The sequence below is a fragment of the Anas acuta genome, chromosome 24 (genome assembly GCF_963932015.1).
Source record: "Anas acuta chromosome 24, bAnaAcu1.1, whole genome shotgun sequence".
NCBI classification, from domain to species: Eukaryota; Metazoa; Chordata; class Aves; order Anseriformes; family Anatidae; genus Anas; species Anas acuta.
The window spans coordinates 4,086,730-4,108,199 of record NC_089002.1 but is presented as its reverse complement, the minus strand read 5'-3'; the positions used below and the strand labels follow the sequence as shown (position 1 = coordinate 4,108,199).

General features: G+C 53.1%; 3 protein-coding genes across 26 annotated transcripts in view; 1 reads left to right on the top strand and 2 right to left on the bottom strand.

The window, feature by feature from the left end:
- Positions 1-162: 162 nt before the first annotated feature.
- On the bottom strand, positions 163-9,375 carry LOC137844011 (myristoylated alanine-rich C-kinase substrate-like). 8 transcript variants are annotated; one of them, XM_068659909.1, is made up of 14 exons: positions 8,770-9,375; positions 6,238-6,703; positions 4,790-4,870; positions 4,438-4,542; positions 3,533-3,697; positions 3,359-3,438; positions 3,085-3,221; positions 2,818-2,960; positions 2,609-2,728; positions 2,266-2,385; positions 1,985-2,149; positions 1,629-1,748; positions 949-1,056; positions 163-704 (listed from the first exon to the last, which is right to left on the bottom strand). In XM_068659909.1, exons 3-14 carry the CDS (start codon positions 4,838-4,840, stop codon positions 522-524), a joined length of 1,497 nt encoding a protein of 498 aa, XP_068516010.1. In that variant the 5' UTR covers positions 4,841-4,870; positions 6,238-6,703; positions 8,770-9,375; the 3' UTR covers positions 163-521. The 8 variants fall into 8 exon arrangements, with proteins under 8 accessions (XP_068516010.1, XP_068516015.1, XP_068516012.1 ...); XM_068659914.1 differs by lacking the exon at positions 8,770-9,375 and having other exon boundaries at positions 1,985-2,107; positions 6,238-8,466; XM_068659911.1 differs by lacking the exon at positions 8,770-9,375 and having other exon boundaries at positions 4,790-4,910; positions 6,238-8,465.
- Positions 9,376-11,004: 1,629 nt separating this feature from the next.
- On the top strand, positions 11,005-12,198 carry TOMM6 (translocase of outer mitochondrial membrane 6). The gene is made up of 3 exons (XM_068659927.1): positions 11,005-11,163; positions 11,277-11,378; positions 11,863-12,198. The coding sequence occupies exons 1-2, from the start codon at positions 11,051-11,053 to the stop codon at positions 11,371-11,373; spliced, it is 210 nt and encodes a 69-aa protein (XP_068516028.1). The 5' UTR covers positions 11,005-11,050; the 3' UTR covers positions 11,374-11,378; positions 11,863-12,198.
- Positions 12,199-12,203: 5 nt separating this feature from the next.
- The window catches only part of USP49 (ubiquitin specific peptidase 49), a 33,601-nt gene continuing 24,334 nt past the window's right edge, over positions 12,204-21,470 (bottom strand). For 16 of the 17 annotated variants that reach the window (XM_068659893.1, XM_068659899.1, XM_068659891.1 and 13 more), the window contains one exon: positions 12,204-20,837. In XM_068659893.1, the coding sequence (XP_068515994.1) occupies positions 20,647-20,837 (191 nt within the window). In that variant the 3' untranslated portion in view covers positions 12,204-20,646. The remainder of the gene's footprint in view (positions 20,838-21,470) is intronic. The other variant, XM_068659903.1, reaches the window with a different exon arrangement.

Below are 21,470 nucleotides of genomic sequence, written 5' to 3'. Positions count from 1 at the left end.
CCTGGCCTGATTCCCTTCCCACACCAGGTTTTGGCAGCGTTGGCTGTGCCGCTGGAGAACCACGGACCCCAGGAGAGGGTCCCCAGGGTGGGGTCAGGCTGGGGGGGCCACCACAAATCCCTGCACACTGACCCCGGCAGAGCAGGAGCAGAACAACAGCGGTGCAAGGATCAAAGCTCATTTTTTTATTATTTTTTTTATAAAAAAAAAAACAAAACCAAAGCCCAGGGTTTAACAGAGCAGCAAAAAAACACAAGAAGAGAGCAAGGAGCTCTGAGAAGGGGGGAGCCCTCCCGTCCCCCCTGCCCCATCTGCTCTCCCTCCCGCCACCCTTCAGTAAAACCCTCTTTTCTTGAAAATTCAGCTCGGGGTGGGGACAACCTGCCCACGACCCTGTTCCCTGCCTGCAAACCCCAATTTCTGGCTGGCCCCTGACCTCCACACCCCCTTTCCACCTCCAGGAGGGACGGAGGGACCTCACCAACCCCGACATGGGGGGCTCCACACCTTCTCCCCCCTGTTTAGGGGCTGGGGGTGCCGGAGTCGTAGCTGTTGATGAAATCCTCCAGCTCCTGGAGGTGGTGGGTGCGCACCTGGCGCAGGTTGGCCCTCAGTGCCAGCCCCAGCGCTGCCTCCATGGAGGGCTCCTTCTGCAGCAGCATCGTGGCCACCACGGCGATGGTCAGGCTGAACTGCTGGTACGACTGCGGGAAGAGGCAAAAGGGGCAGCAGGGGGCACCCCAAAACCTCTCCCTAAGCTGCACGAAGCCCTCTCGGGGAGGTTCTTTTTCCCCCCCGGGGGTGACAGCCCCTTCCCACAGCACCCGGGGCTGCCCCATGGTTTGCCCAGCACCCGGTGTCACCTCATTCCCCATGGATTTTGAACCTCGGGGGTGTCCCCATCTCCTCGGCTAGCCCCAAACCCCACGTGTGCCTGCCAGGACTCACCAGCTCAATCTCCTCTTTCCTGGCAAGGACAGCGGCGGAGCGCAGGTCTGTGCTGGCCGGGGAGGGCACGGGGAGCATGGAGCAGAGCAAGGGCTGGCAGCCTGCAGCCTGCGCAGGGGAAAAACGAGGGAAGGTCGCATGCTTTGAAAGGGAAAAGGAGAGAGCAACGGAACAGGAGCGGGGTTGGGACCGAATTGGGGCTGCTGGGGACCAGCCACCCTACGAGGGCACCCCCGGCACCTCGTCACCCCCTTCCCTCCCAGCACAGCACTGGCAGCAGCACCTCTGAGACCCAAGGGCCCCCTCCAGCTGATTTCTCTTCCCCATTAGGCAGTAATTAAGCCACTCTGCCACACTCATTTGCTTCGTTAAAGCTCCAGTCCTGGGGTCGGTCACGCTCCAGCACACTCCCAATCCCCGAGTTATTTTTTTGGCCCGTCTCCAAACCGTCTCCGATTTATCGGTGTCTCCTGCACGGCCGACAGCGGGGCTGATACGGGCGCTGCACCCAGACAAAGCGGCGCTTTAACCCCAGCACGTAATCCTGGGGCTGGCAAGGCCAGCGAGAAAATTCCCCCTGGGGCTCCTGGGTTAGCTCCGTGCTCCTGAGCCTCACTGCGGGTGGTTCCCAGGGACACGAGGGCACCGTTCCTGCACAGAAGGCAGGGCTGCGCACGTACCAGCTCCGTCCCATCCCCAGGAGGGTGTCCTGTCCTGGGTGATGCTGCTGGCTCGCTGCAGACGTTGGAGCTGGCTTGGCTTTGCTGTGCATCGGGCTCCTCAGCAGCTCCTGGTGAGACCTGCAAGTTTTCAGAGGGATGAAGTCCACCGAGAAGCCCTCGGGAGAGAAAGCACCCAGGGGAGGGAGGCAGCAGCTGTGCGAGAGCAGCGGGAGCCAAGCAAACGCTGCTGCCTTCAGGAAGGGAAAGCTCAGCAGGAGGAAACGCTGCGGAGCAGTGCAGCCACGGCCTGAAACCCGTCCCACCACGGGAGGCTGCTGCCGTGCCCAGGAGAGCGGGCAGAGCCCTGCACGTACCTCCACACCTGGGCTCGCTGCAGCACCGGCCGTTTCCACAGGCTCCTGAGGGGCTGAGGTGCTGTGGGGTGGGGACTCAGCACCCGCTGCGGCCTCGGGGATGCTTTGGCTGCACGGCTCTACCTGCACAAAGCGTTTCAGGTGCGCTTCAGAGTCCACAGAGGGCTGTCAGTATGGCCCAGGCAAATAGGAAAAGGTTTGTGGAGAGGACCGCAAAAATCCCACCCCCTCCATGGCACTGCAGCAGGGCAGAAAGAGGAGATGGATGCAGCAGCTCGTACCTGCTCCAAGTCCTCCTCCGTCCTGGTACAGGTGTTCTCTGGCAGGGCTGGCTCCGTTTTCAAAGCAGAGGGGCCCGGGCTCTGGCTGCCTGCAGCTTTCTGCCTGTCTTCTGGCTCAACCTGGGTGCAGGGAATGGCGTGAGGCAGGGACGTTCATCCCTCCCGGGGAAGGGGACAGGCAGGGTGCTAAAACTCCAAGGAAAGCTTTGCAGCCCCAGAGAAGCCAGGAAAACCTCCCACGTTCTGTCAGAGCCAGCGAGGCAGAAAGGGCTGGGTGAGAGAAGCGGGGTGTTACACGGGATGAAGGGATCCTCTGAGGGTGCAAGCAGCCCCGTACTCCTACCAGCTTTGCTCCTGCTGCTGGCTCCTGCTCCACAGCCTGAGGATCAGCGGCTGGGCTCTTCTGCGGGGAGGCTGCTGGCCCGGAGGGCTCCAGCACCTCTCCGCTGGCTGCCGGCAGGCCCTGGGGGAAATCACCTTGCTCAGGGACACGGCAGCACCACGAGAGCCACGTGGCCGTGAAACACGGGCGTGCTGGAGGTAAAAACCCACCTCAGCCACCTTCTCCCCGCTTTGCATGCCGTCCTTGCCAGCACTAGCTGGCTGGGGAGCAGCAAGGCTCTGCGCATCTCCCTTGCCTCCTGGCTGGCTCTCCTGGGGGCAGGACTGGGAGGATTTGGAGGATGCCTGCTTCCCTGCGGAGCAAGAAGGACAACGGGGTGGAATTCACCAAATCCTCACCCTTACCATGGAGATGCTGCTGGCACCGTGGCAGCGTCCTGGGCATCCCCGGGCAGGCACCACGGTGGCAGCACGAACCTTTGGGGAGCTGGGGAGGGGCCGGGCTGTGGTACACCAACGTCTCCTGCTGGACACGGCGAATGTAACGGCAGCGTCTGTGGCTTGGGCCACGAGGACGCCAGGGCGGGCAGCTTTCCTGGAAGGCCCCTTGCTCCCTGCAGGATTCAACACAGCCCCCGGGGGGGGGAATTTAGGCTGGCGGGGATCTCTGGTGCAACCTCCCACCCGGCCCCGCAGCCTGCTGTGAGATCCGTCCCCTTCTCCAGCCCCTGCCCTCGGTGCGGGCACCCACCACGAGAAGTCGGCGGAGGGGTGCTCGTTGCCGGGGAACTCCGACCAGGTGAAGGAATCCGGGGCAAACAGCGGCTGCACCTGTGGGGAGAGGCAGATTTAGGCACGGATCCCGGGGCACCACGCCTGGCACAGCCACGGCCCCACCAACCCTCCTCTGCTCGCCTCCCCTCACCGGGTACGAGTCCTCGGTGAAGTTTTCCTCCTGTCTTTGGTGCTCCTCTCTGTAGTCCCAGGGGGGTGGCGGACGGGGACTGTCCTGGGGTTTCCATCTCCTGTCCCCATCCATCCTATAGAAGTTGGCGGGGCCGGGGAAAGGCCAGGGCTTCCAGGGACCGGGCTGCCAAGGCAAAACACTGCTGGTGAGGACCAGGGGCAGCCGTGTAGCCGTGGGCTTTCCAGCAGGAGTTTTGGTTTTACCCCGGTTCCCCCTTCCCACCATGGCCCCAAGCTTTCTTTCTCATGCTCCCTCAATTTGGTCACCCCCTATTTGTAGGGGAACCCTGTCCCGTCCTGCTTGGCCGGGGAGGAAATAAGTTTGTTTGAATCTCTGGGTTGGAGGGCAAGACGTTCCGAGTCTTTCGAGGTTTCAACAGGGTTAAACTTTGCCTGATAATTTGCCGAGGAAATATTAGATGCTGGGCAAAAGCACAAACGTTCCAAATAAAGGAAAAATAAATAAATATAGGGGTTGAGGAGTAGAGAGAGACATCACCAGCTGTGGATCCCGTATCGAGTTGGCCTCTTCAGGCTCTCAGGTGGTGGGCACACACCCGGATGCTTTCGTGTCAGGGTTTTTAAAGCTCAGCCCCCACCTCTTTGGGCAGGTTCAGGCGTCCTGCGCAGCCCTTTCCCGGGCAGGAATGGGTCATATTGGGAAATGCTCCAGAAATGAGTCTGGGGGTAGTTCTTGGGGTCTGGGAGAGACACTGCCCTGCCTTCACGAGGCCCTCTCCCTGCCCTGTGCCCCTATCAGGGCAGATGGTTACAACCTATGGAAAACTGCGCTGTGATTGCTCGGGGGGAGCCGCACCCCACAAACCCCAAGAGCACCCCACAAACCCCAAGAAAACCCCTTACCGGGTGCCTGTTGTGCCTGCCTCTCCAGGGCTGGTGCTCCCAGGACGGCTTGTACCGGTTGTCCTGGGGGCCGGCACCGTAGGGTTTGGGCTGCCATGGCCCCTCCTGCAGAGAGGACACAGAGAGCAGGATGAGACCCTCCCCAAACCAGAGGGATGCTGAACCCAGAGCCCACCCAGCCGAGGTCCCAGCCCATTCCCAGTCTTCCCAGTTCCCCCCCGCAGGCTGTGGTGATGCTCCCTCAGCTCCTCAGCATCCCAAAGGCTGGAGCAGCACGCAGCCACCCTCAGCACCCCGGAGAGGAGCCCCACGGAGCCCCTCCACTCCCACCACAACCACCACCACCACCTACCTCCCAGGGAGCATCCTGGAACCCCCTCCTGTGGAACCTGTTGGAGAACATCGTGCTGGGACGTCGGCCTGGCCTCTGCCCCTGCAAGGAGAAGACCCTCTGGAGGGTCAGCGGCGCTCAGCTGTGGAGGGAGAGCTTTTTGGGGAACACATCCCACAGGACGGACGTCACCATCGGCTTGGGGACAGCTTCCTGCTGGGGCGAGGCTGCTCCTCGTCCCAGGAGGGGACGCGGGTGCCCCCCATGCCAGCAGTGCTCCCTGGCACCACACAGCTCCGCTCCCTGCTTGCCCTGCCCTGCCTGGGCTCTGTCTGCTCGCGGCGAGGTTTCCATCACCCCGTGCCAAGCGCAGGGGTCAGGGCGCCCGGTGGCACCACCCCACTATTGTTCCTTCAGGCTCGCGGGTGCAGCCGGGCACTCTGCAGACTGGGAACAGCGTTTGAGGCTTCCCCCCCCCCCAGCAGGCAGCAGCGGCTGCTTGGTGTTTATCCCACGGGACGCCGTCGGAGCGAGCAGGGGCCAGCTCTGACCCTACAGCAGCCGGCGTGACCCCAAGCAGCCGGCTCGCAGGGGACGCAGGCAGCCTCACGTCAGGAGTCACCGAAGACACGGACCCCGATCCCTCGATCCCAGGGAGCAAGCGAGGAGAGGAGGGAGAGTGAAATCAATAAAATAATGCTTTTGTCCCCAGACTGAGGTTTTACCTGGCCCTAGAAGGGAGCTCACCACCTGGAAGCACAGCGCCAGCGGGCAGCGGAGGCAGCGGAGCCGAGACCCCCTGCTTGTGCTCCCCCTTCCCTCCCCTGGGGGATCTCCGCAGCTCCCCTTGCTGAGCACGCAGCAGCTGGGTGCTGATTTTCCCCCAGGAAGCCTCCTTTGGCCCCCTCCTGACCATTTATTTCCTGGGAGGGGCCACACGCCAGCCTGATGCCCTGCAGGAGCTTCTGCTGTTTGCGGAGCGCTTCCCTCGGCTGCCGGTGCGAACAAACAGCCAGCAGCAGGGGGTGCTCAGCAGGACCAGCAGAGCCCCCCCCCCCAAAATGTCCTGAGGACTGCACAGCCCCCACATAACAGTCCTCAAACCGGCCTCTGATAACCAGAGACGGGCAATTTCCTCGCTTTCCCTCCTCTCCCTCACCAAACGCAGCACGGTTTGGTGCAAAACCTTACAAATCGCCACGCCAGCCCCCGCTGCAGCCCCCGTTCCTGCCCCGTCCCCATCTCTGGGGGTCCTGCGGGGGGCACAGAGCCACCACGAGACCCCCTCCCCATCCCCAGCGCCTGCCTCCAGCTGGCTTGGTCAGGGCCACGCCGTCCCCAGGATGCCCCCAGCCTTGTGCCAGGGGGATTTGGGGGGAGCAGAGCAACCCCAGCAGCACGGCTGCTCCGGTGCAGCCCGAGGAGGCGAAAGGGAAGGGCGAGAGGAGGCTCTGGGCCATCGCACCCACCTCTGAGGACACCGGGAGCAGCGAGAGGTTCACCGAGAGCCGCTCAGGGACGCCGTGGCACCGGGGGACTGCTCACCTCCCGGCACCGCCGCTGGGTTTGGGGTCTGCTGGCAGCATGGCCAGCCCCCCACGCAGCACCAGGCAGCGATCCGAGGTTTTACCAGGCACAAAGCAGCTCCGCCGGGGAGCCTACAGCCTCTCCTCAGCCCCCTCCGGCTGCATTTCCACCGGGAGTGGCGTCCCCGAGGTTGTTAGCACCAGGCAGATCTGTCCGTGCTAGGCGCAGGCACCTGGGCCAGGCGCGGGCCGACGCATGGTTTTCCCGATGCTTAACGACCATCTGCTTCGTCTCCGCTCTGCCCGTAGCCGTGGCTCTGGCTGGGGGCTGGGAACGCGTTGATAACGAGCTGGTCCAAACTGGTCTGCCCAGCCATGCGAACTCCGAGCGTAAATCCGAGTTTGTGACCTTGTAGGAGGAGATACGGGGGAGTAGGGAGAGTCAGAGAGAGCCGGCTGAGCCAAACGTTAGGGAAGGAGGAGATAAATGGAAAAGCCCCAAGCCCGAAACAGAGCAAAATCCTTCAGGGATGCCAAAGGAGCAGGGCTGCTAACAGGGATGGGGCAGCTCGTGGCCCATCGGAGCTGGCTGCCTCTCAGCGCTGCTCCCACCGGGCAGATAACGCACAGCTGGTCGGTTAATTATAGTCTCTAATAGCTATAAATCAATTAACTAACTGGGTGGATCAATTAGCTCTCGGGGGTTTGGGAAAAAGAGTACAGCCGTGTGGACAAATTGTGGGCAGCACATCACCCTCAGGAGGGGAAACGGCAGCTCCTTGGTTGGTGCATGTCTCCCCACCAGAGCCAGGTCCTCCTCCTGGTCACCCAGGTGTCCCCGAAGAGGAGGATAAATAAATAGCTCCTGGGGCCCATGGGGATGGTGTCCCCTCGAAGAGCAGGCTGCCTCAGCCAGGATGAGCACCACAAAATTCAGCTCAGGATTCCTGTTGCTTGTCCGATCCCTTGCAGAGCCCCCAAGGCTTCTTCGTGGCCATTTTCCGTCTTTCTCACTGAGCGATGTGGAAGGGGAGGACTGGGAAGACCGGAGCAGGTTCAAGCTGGGGCTCGATGCGCTCACCTCGTCCCAGTTTGGGCTGTGAACGTCCTGCCCTGCCGACAGCCGTCAGTCATGGTGTTAGCGTAGCAGACACATAACCACAACATGATTATAGGAAGGTGATTTATTCAGTGCTGGAAACCAGGGGCAGGTGCCCAAATCTGGCTTCAAATCCCATCACATCCCGACCGCAAATTTATATTCTTGGAGATACATAAATTCATACATATTCATTTCGAGTTGCAGCATCAGCCTCAATGACTCCTCCCTTGACTCCTCCCTACTTGCACATGCGCAGCACCATCTGGTGGTCTTCCTGGTGGTCTTCATGCTGAAGTAAAAAGTCTTCCTCTCGGTTGAACTATTCACCTTTCTTCTCTGCGCATGCTCTTTCTGACCCTCCATGTGTTTTGCCATCTTCCAAGTTCTTATCAAAGGTTGAGATGTACCTGTTCATCCTCAGGATCTTTCTGTGGAGAATCTCAGGTCTCTTTATCAGATTAGGAGTTTATTGATAGTATTTGGCTATCTTCATTACCTGGGAAGTTTATAACCTGCTGTCAACGAGGAAGGAGCCCGCAGATTGCAGCAGGGGTGCCTGCAGTTACAGCGAGCTCAGTGACAGTGCCAGGGTCGTACAAGAAACCCGGGTGGCTGCGAACACCGTGGGCACTGCAGAAACACCAAAACTGATGCCTTTGGAAGGAAAATAGTGGCAGTTCTGTGGTGGCAGATCATTAGATGTGCTGAGAGGATTTCTCACCTCCTGAGAGCAGGAGGGTGCTGCGCTGCAATATCCTCCTGGTCCTGCCGAGGGCACCATGACTGTGCCAGGCTGTGCTGCGGCTTGGCTGAGCCGGGGCAGGGCACAAATCCCTGGTGCAGTGCTGATCCTACTGCTCCCTGTTTGCTCCAGGCAGGCAAAAATCCCCAAATTCAGCACCGCACGTCGTGCCTTTCCCTCTGTCCTCCGTGGCCATCCTTCTGTCCGTAGCTGTGTGACTTCGGCTGCCGAGCTGAGCCTTTGGCTTCTGCCCTAAACTGGCTGTACCCAAATTCACAAGGTTTGCAGTCCCAGCAGACTGAATGGTGCCAGTCGCCTGCATGGGCTGCTCGTGTCCCCCGCAACGAGGATGGCCCAAAGCCACTGCAAGTGCCCCAGAGGTGGGAAAGTTCCCCGCGGAGCTGGCAGACAACAAAGTTTTCCAAATCAGCTGCGAGGGCTGAAACAGCAGCTCCGGGAGTGGTGGAGCAGGCTCGTGAAAGGGCAGACCCCAGGGGCTAAGGAAAGCAGGGAGGAGTGGGAGGAGGCAGAACTGAGACAGCAGTGAACGAGCAGGGAGGAATCGAGAAGAAATAGGGAATTTTTACGAAGTGCCTGGCAGCACGGCGGAGCCAGAGGAGCCTGCACAAACCTGTGCCCAGCTACTGTGAAGCCTCAGGGACTTCAGGCGCTGGTGATAACCTGCAGAAGCTGTGTGCAGGCAGCCGGGAGCTGGGCAGCTCAGCAAAGCGAATGAGAAGTTGTACAAAGCAACAGAAACCCGCAGGGAGGGACGGAGGAAACGGGGAGAGATGTTTTCCAAACAGCACCGCTGGCACGCCGTCCTGCCCACGCTCACGCCGAGCGGTGCCCTTTGGAGCACAGCAGCCCGCGTTACAAAGCACAGCAGCCATGCCTGGAAATTTCCCAGTCAGACACATTTCCAGCCCACGCAGCGTTTCAGGCAGCCCTCCCGGCTTTCGACGCATTTTTCTCTTATCTTATCTCGCATCCTGCAGGCAGCAAGCCCCGGGGCAGCGGCACGGCTGCCCTTATCACCCGCCGTGCAAACCTGCTTCCCAGGCACCTCAATTGTCTGGTCCTGGCTCAGCTGGGAGGTGACAGCATTCACCAGGCCCTAACTTTCCACAGCACAAACGCGTGGCCGGGGCCACCGCTGATTTTTGGGGCCACCGCTGATTTTCAGCTGCACCGGCACCACGCCAGAGCCGGGGTGGATGTGCCCGATCCCCAGCGGTACGTGTTTGCTGGCCACAAACAGGACACGTGCTTGGGCGAGGCTTTTTTTTTTTTTTTTTTGCCTAGTGGTGGAAGTGGTCATCAAGACCACTAGAAATTTGTGATTAGAAAAAATCTATGCATAAAGAGGTCTGCTAGTGGGACGGCACTCCAGGTGGCAGCGTCCTCCACCCCCTTATGTCTCTAATAGGTAACTATCTACCCAAAACAGAGCCCCCCCCGCAAGTATTTCTCTACTCTGGCTGAACACGGGGGGCGGCTGCCCCGGCCCCGGAGCTGAGGGCAGCAGGAGGGAGGTGAGAGCCACCAGGGCAGAGCCCAGCCTGGCAGCAGAGCTCGGGCCGGGCACGCTGTGGTGGCTCTGGGCTGCCAAAGCAACACGGGAGCCCCATGACGGGCAACCCTTGAGGCGCAGGAGCAGCCCTTTGAGGCACATCCCTTGAGGTGCAGCACCTCCAGGACCAGCCCTTGTGTCATACACAATAAATGTTTGTTCATTGACTGCCCTCGCCCTTTGAGCAGAACTCCTTGTTCTTGTGATACAGGGGAACGGGAGGGGGGTTCTGTTTGAGCAGCGGGAGCTGCGAAAGCTCCCTGCTGAAATAAGGAGCTGTGTAATGCTTGGCTAGACATTATGAAATTCTTTTGCTTAATGTAACAAAACGAGAACCCCCTCCCCTTCCCTCTCTCTGCATCTCAGTTCCCTCTTTTGTTCAAAGAGACTGTTGCAAAGCTCATGTAACCACCTCCTGATAAGTCCCTAAGCTAGTGTATCAACGTCCTGCCTCCCTGTCTCACGCTGGGCCAACATGACCAAAAAAAAAAAAAAAAAGAAAAGAAGTTGAACCACAACACCGAGGAAGACCACGGCCTTCATCTTCACAACCACCAGAGGGACAGAGACGACCCCCTAGCACCAGTGCGCAGTCGCAGAACATACCAGGATGTGCTGCGTAATCCCAGAAATACCAAAATATAAAAAGCCCTGTGAGGCGCAGCCTCTTGAGGAGCAGGAGCAGCCCTTTGAGGCACATCCCCTGAAACTCAGTCCCACGGAGGCACAGCCCCCTGAAGCACGTCCCCTGAGGAGAAGCCCTGTGAGGTGCAGCCCCTTGAGGGATGTCTCATGAGGAGAAGCCCCCTTGAGGTGCAACCCTTTGATGTGCAGCCCCTTGAGGCACAGTCCTGTGAGGTGCAGGAGCAGCCTGCATTTGAGGTACATCCCCTCACATTTGCGGTACATCCCCTGAGGAGAAGCCCCTTGAGGAGCAGCCCCCTGAGGAGCAGGAGCAGCCATTTGAGGCATGTCCCGAGACTCAGTCCCACTGAGGTGCAGCCCTTGAGGCGCAGGAGCAGCCCTTTGAGGCACCTCCCCTGAGGAGCAGCCCCCTAAGGAGGCACCTCATGAGACTCAGTCCCCCTGAGGAAAAAAAAAACCTTGAGGAGCCTGAGCAGGACCTGCAGGAGCTGCAGGAGCAGCCCTTCGAGGCACATCCCCTGAGGAGCGCCCTGAGGCGCAGACATTCCCCCCCTCCCCCCCCCCCCAAGAACCTGCTCGAAGCCCCAGCACGCGGCCGCCATTGCGCATGCTCCACCCCCCTCCCTGCCCTCCCGCCCGCCCTTCCCGCGCACCGGAAGCGCCGCCAGAGGGAGGGGGCTGTGGCGGTGACAAGATGGCGGCGAGCGGCGCGGTGGCGGCGGGCGGCCCGGCGGCCCCTCGGCAGGGCCTGGGCGGGTGGCTGAGGGGGCTGCTGCGCTTCGCCGCCGACAGGAACGACTTCCGAAGGTTGGTTTCGGCCGTGGGGGGTCTTAGAAGGGGAGGAGGGGGGTAGAGAGAGCCCCCGTGAGGAGGCCCCCGTGAGGAGGCCCCGCGGGCTGCCCGTGCGCTGTCCCTCACAGGAACCTGCTGCTCAACCTGGGGCTGTTCGCCGCCGGCGTCTGGGTGGCCCGCAACCTGACGGACATCGACCTCATGGCCCCGCAGCCCGCGGCGTAGCGGCGGTGAGAGGCTGGGAGGGGGCTGTAGGGAGCTGGGGGGGGGGTTTGGGATGGGGCCGAATGGGGTTGGGGGGGCTGGGAGGGGGCTGCAAGGGGGCTGGGGGTTGAAAGGGATCAGGAGGGAGCTACAGGTGGCCCTGGGGGAGGCTGAAGGTGGTCGAGAGGGTGGCTAAAGGGGTTGGGAGGAGGCTGCAGGGAGCTGCATGGAGTCAGGGGGCTGGGAGGGGGCTGCAAGGGGTCCGGGGCCAGCAGGGGGGTGAAGAGGAGGCAGGAGGGAGCTGTAGGTGGTCAGGAGAAGGGGTGAAGGGTGTTGGGAGGAGATTGCTGAGGATCAGGGGGCTGGGAGCTGGGAAGGGGATCCCAGGGGAGTCAGGGGGGCCAGGAGGTCTTTGGGTTAGCACTTAGTTGCAAGGAGCGGACCCTGAGCCAGCCCCACTCACGTGAAGCACCCTGACCCAGCCTTGATTGTGCTTAATTACCCATCTAGGGAAGGATCAGACCAGCCCAGCCAAGGAGTTCACCCTCCCCGTTCGCCAGGACCGCAGGCGCTGTGTGTAGCAGTTACAAGTTCTGATGCGCTCACGGGAGCGGCTCCCGTTCTTCTCTGCAGAGCTCCTACTCCTACGTCCAACGTGTCCTGCTCAAAGCAATGACAACAGGGGGAAAAACTCAAGTATGGAAGAGAGAATTCCTGAGCAATTCATTCCGCAAGGAATTGAGAACAGTCTCCTCAAAGATGTGAAGCCCTCACACGCAGAATTTTCTTCTGTATCACCATCTAGATGCCTAATTTAATATTAAAGTATGTAGAATAACGACACGACCCAGTGGAATTTCATTTTTTTAATAAGAAACTTCAGCTTACAAAAACAAGGTGTAAAAAGAGTAAAGATTTACAAAAAAATCATAAAAACATGATTTATATTTCACACCCAAAAGACAAAGGAACAAGTCCAGTCCTGGGCTGTAAGCAGGACCCATCAGCTACTTATTCAAAGGAAAAACAAAACTGTAAAAAGCCCTAGGTAAACTCTAACCACCGGAAGGTTTCATGGGTAATGTCTGGCTGAGATAAAGCTGGGATGTTTAAAAGAATTAGGATTCTTTTTTTTGGGGGGGGAAAAAAAAGCCATTTGGTGTTGCATAGCATTTTAATTCCGTGGCCTGAAACTACGGCTTGCCTTTCCTGCCTGGGGGTGGTGAAGCTGTTGAAGGGGCAGTGAAAGCCCCAGGTGAGGCTGCCGGGAGCTGCAGGTGTGATTTCAGCAGGCAGGGGACACTGCAGCTCCAAGAAGCTGCTCGTAGAGCAAAATAACTTCCCAGCCCTGAGCGTTACAGCAGTGTGACTGCACCATGGCTTCGCATTCTTTGGACAGTTGTGCACGGGTTTTTAATTTAAGACATTCCTTTCAAGTAGCACTGCCCCCGCGCTTTGTGGCTGAGAACTGCCCCTTTAACCTGCCCAAAATTATTTCCACTACTGACACAGATGTTCCAAAATGCTGCGTTCAAAGCAGGACTTCTTACATCCTGTAAAGAAACAAACTTGTGAAGTCTGGATAATCCGAGTTCTGCAGGAACAGTTTCTGAAGGAAAAGGGGATTAATTAGAACATTAGGTCATTTTCTAGTTAATCGGAGTTTTGATTTAGAACGCACTAATCGCCTCCTGAGGCCGGGGTTCAGGCAGGGGGGAGCTCATGCAGCTAAGTACATTAGGCTTTTACTTGATGTTGTCTTAAACCTTGACTAAAATAAAAGCTGCTGACCCCGTGATTAGGAGCAGTGCCTCGAGCGTTCGCGCTGAGCTGTGAGGCAGCTGGACAGAGCGCCAGAAACATTCGGTCATTAATTGGATTCTCTTGTCCCTCGCTGCTGCCTGGGAGTGTCCTTGAAGCAAAGGCGGTCTCATTCATGAGCACAGCACGGCGTACACCGGCTTAAGTCATTAGCAACATAAGCAGCAGAAACTCGAAGCAGAAACTTGAGGCTGTTCTGACCTAAAGCCCCCCCCAGAAGTCACTGAGAAATCAGGAAACCCACCCAAGCTCCAGCTTTGATCCTTAGCCAAGAAAGCAGGGCAGCTTTTTACTCTTGTTTTCACAGGGGCTGCAAGGGGATTTCGTCCTGAAAGAGAAACACTCGTGCTCTGCCCAGCCTTTGCCAACAGCACCCTTCCAGGGATCTTAACTTAGAGCAGGATTAACTTTAAAAGGCCTGAAGATTAATTCTGCCCTTGCTTAAGTCAACAGTGGAGCTTCCGGGGTATTAGTGGAAGCAGGGGCTCCCCGGCAGCATCCCACCCGTGCCTGCCACACCTGAAGGAGCTCAGCACTGCTCTGAGCAGCTGCTGGAACCATCCTGAACATTGCAACCAGGTTTGTTCTGTGGAAAAACAGATTTGTCAAAGAGTTGGACTGGAAACAAACTTAGCCACTTGTTCCTTTGCTGCAAACTGCTTATTTAAGTGGATGTTGAGGAGGCTGTGGCTCAGGGTGTGACTGCTTAACCAAAGCTGAAATTAAGCAGGAAAAACTAGGACCTCTTTTACATGGGCTCTAGGTTTCTGTACTGTCTGATAAATAAGGCGAAAACTTGATCTGCACATGGATACGCGGAGCTCATCTCGTAGCAGTAGGAAACAGCCACCAGGGCCAGGCCTAGTGCCTCCGTTTAATAAATGTAAGGAGAGCAAAGATGACACGTGCTACGAGATACTCCCAAATCCGAGGTACAGAGCTATGCAGAAAGGAGAAGGAGCCCCAGGGGTGCTCATCCCAACTTCTTACCTACAGATCCTATTCAGCAGTGCACCACAAGCCTGTGGTGGCATCGCTCACCTGCAGGGCTCTGGCGTGCCCAGATTAGAATACATTCTTTAACCTCATCTATCCGCAAACGGGGCGTTGATTTGACCCTACTGATGGAGCTGTAGCAGTACAAGTTATCCCCACAGCATGGATGTGGTTATCTAAGGAAATAAGGCTAAGTAACACTTAACGCTGCCCGTGCTGAAGGGGTGTCTGTGCCTCTTCAGCAGGAGGAACATTCAAAAGCCTCACGCTCCCACGAAGAGATGCTCACACGGAAAGTGTCTGTATAGCAGGAACTGAAGCAGGCCTTTTCTAGTTGTACTTTGACAAGTCAGGGCCCAGAACAGGAGGTTTAGCAGGGGGGGGAAAGAAAAGGGAAATTCGCTACCTGCCATCTCTACTGAAAGTATGGCATCAAGACTAAATGGAACAAACCAAATTGTGTTCAGTCACCAACTGCATCACCTCCTTTCTCACTTCCAGTTATGGAAGCATTTACAGTGACATTGTGGGCTTTAAGCAGGTAGCTTTTTTTTAAAAAAAAAAAAAAAAAAAAAAAAACTTGAGGATTTGGGGTACTGTTCCTTAGGAACTGCAATTTTTAATGGAAAAGCACCATTTGTTTGCCAGTGTGAGATTACTGAGAGGAGAAATTTTTGCCCCCAAAACTGGGAGCTTGCTGTTAATGAGACTGTATTTGGATTTTAATGCTTACACCTGCAAAATATGCAATCGTCTGACACACGAGATCTGTTTATCAGATGCTTCCTGTCTCTGCTGAACGCAGACCACAGCTCACTGCTGCACTCAGCTTGGCTTTATCGTTGCTGGTTGTTTCATTCCTCCCGTCCCCTTTCCTTGCCCCAACCTGCACAAAATCAGTAGTCTGGCAGTTCAAGAAGAACCCAAAGGGGAGAGCACTTTGCTGTAACTGCACTCCGTGTCGTGCACATGCTTCAAAACAATAAATAATGAACAGTGGTTAAAGTTAAAGTCAGTCTTGGGCCCACTGGCCCAGTCTTTTTTTTTTTCCTTCCTCCCCCCTTTTGGAAACGTACATTGCAAACAGCATTTTTAAGACCTAAGAACTCTTTTGGAGGTGTTTTGGCCCATCATGCAGTTATCCTTTAAACAAGCGGAACCCATTCTCTCTCTCACACAGAAAATAAAATACGCACGATGGAAGGAGTGGCCCCAAGGCACACCCCTTAAATGAACTAATACAATCACAGGTTGGTACAGGTAACCCACATCCATAGCTTAAGATCATTCATTTGTGCTGTAGATTTTACAAATTTAAAAGCTTGTTAGAATGCTTCACATTCCCATCTATCTCCCTGCAATAAGCAGGTATCAATGTTAATGTAATAGACATTAAAAAAAAAAAAACACTTAATTGAGGTTTTATCTTCCCACGGGCAATAAATTCTCTGCCTGAGTCCATCCTATCTGATCTCACACCAGCTGAAGGGATTAAACACACAAAAAGGCAGAATTCAGAGCTGCTGCTTGAGTTTTACCACTTGCTCTGAAGAAGGGCCACTTGGCCACCTTACACAAGGGGTATCTTGCGTAACTCACTCACCCAGGCATTACCACGACAGGTCTGCTCAGGTGCAGAGATGTTTGCTAGGCTGCTAAGAAGAAATCTGTGCAAACACGGCCATGGCAAGGGGAACTACATGTATATTCTTTCTTTTCTAAACCAGCCATTACCACTGCTTGTAACAGAAGGTCCTTTCCAAAGCTACAGCTACTCTACCCAAAAACAACCACCAGAGTGTGTGTTCCCTGCACCACGTTACATGATGTGGTGGATGTCATCTCACTGACCTGGCTGCAAGGGGCCCAGATGACATGAGAAAAATTAAGAGGCCAAATCTAACCTGCCTTTGAACAAGTTGCTCCTTGAATTATTCCAAAAATAGAGATCTCAAACACGTAACAGTAAAACGCTAGCTTCTGAGCTTGCTGGTAAACTTTTCCACTCCCATACCGATATGAAATGTAAAAACGTCAGCGATATTGAGAGTACTTACAAAAATCACACAGATCTGCTGCTTCAGTCAGGAATTAAGGACCGATTTCCCAACATTTCTGTCCCACGCAAAACGTTATCGGATACAAGGCACCAAATCTAAGGAATCATACAAAATTAGTTCACAAAATTGTATTGGCAGGTGAAACTAATCTCCCTCTACTTACTGTCTCTTCCTGAAGTACCTCTCATTCTGCAGCACTGTTGATTTCCACTGTAGCTTATCCTGGGGTATCGGGCAACAGCCAGAAGGTTCATTAGCCTCTCTCATTGAGGTGCAATTAAGCATACTCAGGCCTGGGGCCATCACAGTCAACATAAGCGTGTCTAAATTGCCACCAAGACAATATTTTTGCTAGAAGCCTTGCTTTTACAAACCAAAATAACTTCTGATAGTGAGTCCATAGGACACACTTACTGCTTTTACTGCTTCCAATTTGATTCCTATGCTCAAAAAACCTTCTGGAAGTCCTTAAGTACATGGGAGTGGTGCTGCCACCCAGAAAAGTTTGATGTCAAGCGTTTAACACACATTCTTCCATTTGCTGCCTCCCATTGACAACTCCAAAGCCAGATTGTAGAATTGTTCTGGTCAGAACTAATGGGGAAAAATTGTTTTTTTCACTGCTTTGCAGAGAAACCGTTTTTGTGGTATGCATAGTTTAACTTGGGCATGCAGGCAGCAAAGGGGTAACATAAAGGCAAATCTGCGCAATTAACTCGCTAGTGGAATGAAGTTAGCTAAAATAAAGTGTTTTCTAACGACTACAGCAGATGTTGTGTCACACCTGGCCATGAATACATTAAGATTCTTCATTCTTGAAAGCATAAAATTAAGAAACACCGATTTACTTACAAGTTGAACAGAAGAAGGACGTGCTGGGAACAGTCCTGCCCCAAAGGCTGCGTGCTCACGAGCCCGACAGTGGCTTCCTTTGCCCTCCAAAAATAACCTGCAGGGTGCCACAAACCCCGCACTTGCTCTCAGCATCTCTCAAGGCAACTGGCTCCTTGTTACAGGACTGAGCCCTGGTACAGGAATCGCTGTACGTACACAAACCAATTCCACTTCCAGCAGGACCACAAGAAAGATTCTAATCCTACACTCAGCTTGCGACTCAAAACTTTGGATGCTGAACTCCACACCTGAGCTAAGTTGCATCATTTGCGTAGGTGTTTGCAGAAGTAGAGCCTGCATTTGGAATTTTTCTAAACGTGTACCACCGTATTAGCAGGATTCGAAGCCAAACCTTTAAAGGAGGGACAAAGTTTACATCACAGGCTGCACTTTGTCAGGCATTCACTTAAGTGAGCTTCGTTGTAATTGCAAGTTGTATGTTTGTCTTACTAATGTAAAGAAGTAGCTGCCAATTATTATTTCTGGCAAGCAGGACACTATAAAACAGTGTCCACCACGATGGGGGCGTTGGGCTATGCTTATACAAAGATGCCTGCAGTAGACAAATATAAACCAAACAGCATAAAAAATGCTATACGCTATCGCTTCCAAATAAAAGCTAAATATTACAGAAACCTCACAGTGTTGGAAAAAGCAAAGTTTACTTTGAAGTATAATTCATTCCTTCCCTATCAGGGCAATCATTTTTCTGACCGCAGGATCTCCACGTCTCAGCACAACGAGGCTCACACGGAGAGGCCACTAACGTCAAAAGATGTCAACAGCACGTGCTACAAAATCTGCTCGGGCAATCAGGTGCACCAATGCCCAAAGGTACAATCCCAGCCCCCCTCTGCAACTTATTCGCTGACAGCTGTATCAATTCCTACCTGAATCCAAATATTAACGCAAAACACTCAGTCAAAAGATGAGCATTCACAGCGAAGTCTCGGCTCACTGCAGTACCAATCAGGCTGTGTATGAACAGGGCCAGCACGGCTAAGGGATTCGGACGGTGAGCACAGTATTTGGTAGTCACAGTAAAACTGTGAGCCTCCAGCTTTCCCTTCCACCGCTGAGATTAAGAAGGCAACGGCAAACGCCTTTTCCTTTCATTTTCCTTCTAAGACGTGTAGTCTTCACACAGCACGTTTTGCTCCAGAAAAGAATCCATCACATATCTGAAAGTATCCCATATCTGAAAATATCACGAGCACGTGATTTCCATTCCTTCAGGAATGCCAACTTCCACCTGTGCTGAAGCCAAAGCAACTTCCTGCACATCCAGCGGGGTCACGCTTACTTTTATTCTATCTCGGCCTGGCCTATTGCATTTGCATTAATTTTATTTACTAGGAGCACAAAAAATAATGCTACCTAGTAAATACGAGGATATACAGACATTCATAGGAAATCCTTCCAGACCATGCTACATTTAGAGAAACAGAAGTTCAAGTTTTCCGTTAGTTCCCACAGGACTGTTTCACACTGACTCGTCTCCAAAAAAAACACATGAGCATGTGAACTCCCAATTCAGAATAATTGGCAAAACCCAGTTTTTGTAGGCTCAGAAAGCCACGTGTTCCTCAGATGTTCAGGAAATGGGAATTTTTAAGGACAGAGGAGACCTAATGCGGCACTGCTCTAACAAAAGAGGAGGTTCATGTTTGCTGTGCTCATCTCTGCATGGCTAAAGTGACATATCAGCCAAAGTAAAACGGACCGATTTGCCCATAGGACAGGAAATTAGAAGTTGCAGTAGCGGCAGTGGAAAAAGAGGAATGGTGTTTGGGAAATTTTCCGATTCTCCCCCTCTAAGAATAACGTACATTAATTTATGTCTGATGGGCATACGATGGCAAGGATAAAAGTAGAAGAGGGAAGAAGAGAAACCTGCTTTCAGAACTTCTCTTCCTGAAAATAAAATCAATTTTTTTTTGAAGAGCCTCATATTTTAGATGACAGCAACCTATAACCGTTTCAAAAAAATAAAATAAAATAAAGCAACCATCAAGACTGAAAGATGTCATGTATCTTTGCAGTTACATATTCAGCTTTGTTTAAAACATGAAGCGTGAGCAGTCAAACCCCAAATTATAAAAATACCTGAGGTCCAACCGTAGGCTGAGAAGTGACTATAAAAAGTCAACTAGGGCCCTACATTCTAAAATCAAGATGATTACAAGATACAGACATTATTGTAGCCTTTCAAGCTCAACATGTAATTTGACAGTTAACTACATTCCTTCCCCTTATGCCCCAGCAGGAATAAAGACTTCACAGGTTAAATTCTGCTCATGACAGCACGACATCTGTGCAACCCCACTGCCTTCAGTTATTCTGGACCTTGTGTAACCACCAGAGTTCATGAATATTCCCACTACAGGAGCAGAAGCAGAACCTAGCTCTGTCTCCTACTGTTGTGGTATTACCTTCATCCTGTTCCCCTGAGGAAAACAAGCCACACTTGTTACAAGAAAAAAAAAAAAAGTGCCAGTTTTCCAGTGTAAGTTGCCTCTATTCTAACTGCTTCTGCTGTCACAGCTCTGCAAGTCAGGGCTTTGAATTCTTTATAACCTGATCAGCACAGTTATGCCAGCAGAAACCTGTAGTATAGGCTTCGTTTTTGCTTCCACTGTAAACAGATGTGACTGATCACACACAGGTACATTCCCGTCTTATTACAGGGTGTTTTTGTTGTTTTCTTTGTTTGGTTTAAAACAAAACAAAAGACACATTCTCCAGAGCAGAACTGTTTCAAGAATCACATTCCTAGTGAATTTAGCTGCCTATTCAGTTCAGCCTAGAGAATAAACCATCAAGTGTGCACACAGCCCCCATAACACTGAAAAAAAAAAAATAGCCAGCCATTTAAGCCATTTTTAGGAATAAGGTTTGCCCTTAAATGATAGCAAATAAATTAGTATCGCAGAAATAGCTGAGGTCTGGGGAATATTTTCTCTTGTAGAAGAGTGTCAAACATTTCTTCAGCAAGAATGGCTTTTAGGGCAGCCAACACCATTTATCCGACAATCATAAAAATAAATACCTGGGTGTGATTCAAACCCTGGAAATCTGAACGACAATTAAAGGGGATGGTACGATACCTGCTCCTTCTAGAGGTTTGTCAGCATTACTAGGTACTGAAGGTGTTTGGAAGCCAGTTGAATGCTTTTGTTTCCTGGTTGTGCCATGTTACACGTGTTACTCAAATCTATTTTGATATGAAACTAATGATACAAAGCATCAAACTCTCCCTTTTCGTTTTACGAGCATAATTTAACAATAATATTCATTAAAAACCAAGATTCTGACTACAATCTTACGCATCAGAATTGCACAGCTTGATACACTTCTCCAGACCCTGGGTGGCAAGCACCACGATCTGATCCCCTTCCTGCAGTGAGCCTTTTTTCATACAAAGAGGAAAGATGTGAACACCAATGGTTTAAAAAAAAAAAAAAAAACAAAACAAAAAACCAAAAAACAACTGAGACCGTTGATTGAGTTATAGAGCTTCCCATCATGGGAATGTCAGTCTTCTGTCTTTATCACTATTTTTGGACAGCACCTGAGCTTGGAGTTGTTTTTCTGAGATTCTTGCTTTGTCCTGCACTGTTCTTTGAGTGTAAAAGAGAATGTAGGCCTGGGTTTTGCACACCTCCTCCACGCTACATACATTCAGTTTGGAGTCATTGCAGTGGACCCAAAAACCTAGGAATCAAAGTGAGAAAGAGGACATTAGTAGGGGAGGCATCACTTCTTCTGACTGCATTTTGGAACTGTTCATAGGAGACATCCACAGAGAAAAAGGGCCATGTAGGACAAAAGGCATCTTTACCTTTTGCCCTACAGATACCTTGGAAAGAAGTTTCTAAAATGGGAAACGTTTTTACCATTTCTGTGCTGTTAACGCAGTTTAGAAATATGGAATCATAATTTAACCAACTGCATATTATAGCCCAAAAACTCAATTAGGAAAATAAGAGTTCTCTGGAGACAGACAATTTGTACCTCTTTCTGTATCAGTTAAAAGGCAGAATCAATGCTGATTCAGCTGCAGAAAGACTGCTGGAAATTCACAAAAACCCTGCGGATGTTATTCATGAATAGTCCCTGTCCGGTTTCAAAACACTTTCTGTTTATCTCACCATCCCAAGGATACCGAGAAAAGACACCCAGCTGGAGCAGCTCCACAGAGTTACATCCCGTGAGAAAATGAAGCATTCATGCTGTTAACAGTGAGCAATAAAAGGCATCCCGAAGTGCCACAAAGCCAAGAGCAGCAATCTGTGGTCTTTACACCAAAAAAAAAAAAAAAAAGAAAAAGAAAAAGAAAAAAAAAAG

Excerpts from the sequence above, each read along its gene's own strand:
- LOC137844011 (XM_068659909.1), bottom strand. The coding sequence starts at position 4,840 with ATGTTCTCCAACAGGTTCCACAGGAGGGGGTTCCAGGATGCTCCCTGG. Across the intron at positions 2,961-3,084 it reads CCCTCCCCAGCTCCCCAAAG|GGAAGCAGGCATCCTCCAAA; the intron begins GTTCGTGCTGCC and ends CTTGCTCCGCAG. Across the intron at positions 2,386-2,608 it reads CAGCAGCAGGAGCAAAGCTG|GTTGAGCCAGAAGACAGGCA; the intron begins GTAGGAGTACGG and ends CCCTGCACCCAG.
- TOMM6 (XM_068659927.1), top strand. The coding sequence starts at position 11,051 with ATGGCGGCGAGCGGCGCGGTGGCGGCGGGCGGCCCGGCGGCCCCTCGG. Across the intron at positions 11,164-11,276 it reads GACAGGAACGACTTCCGAAG|GAACCTGCTGCTCAACCTGG; the intron begins GTTGGTTTCGGC and ends TGTCCCTCACAG.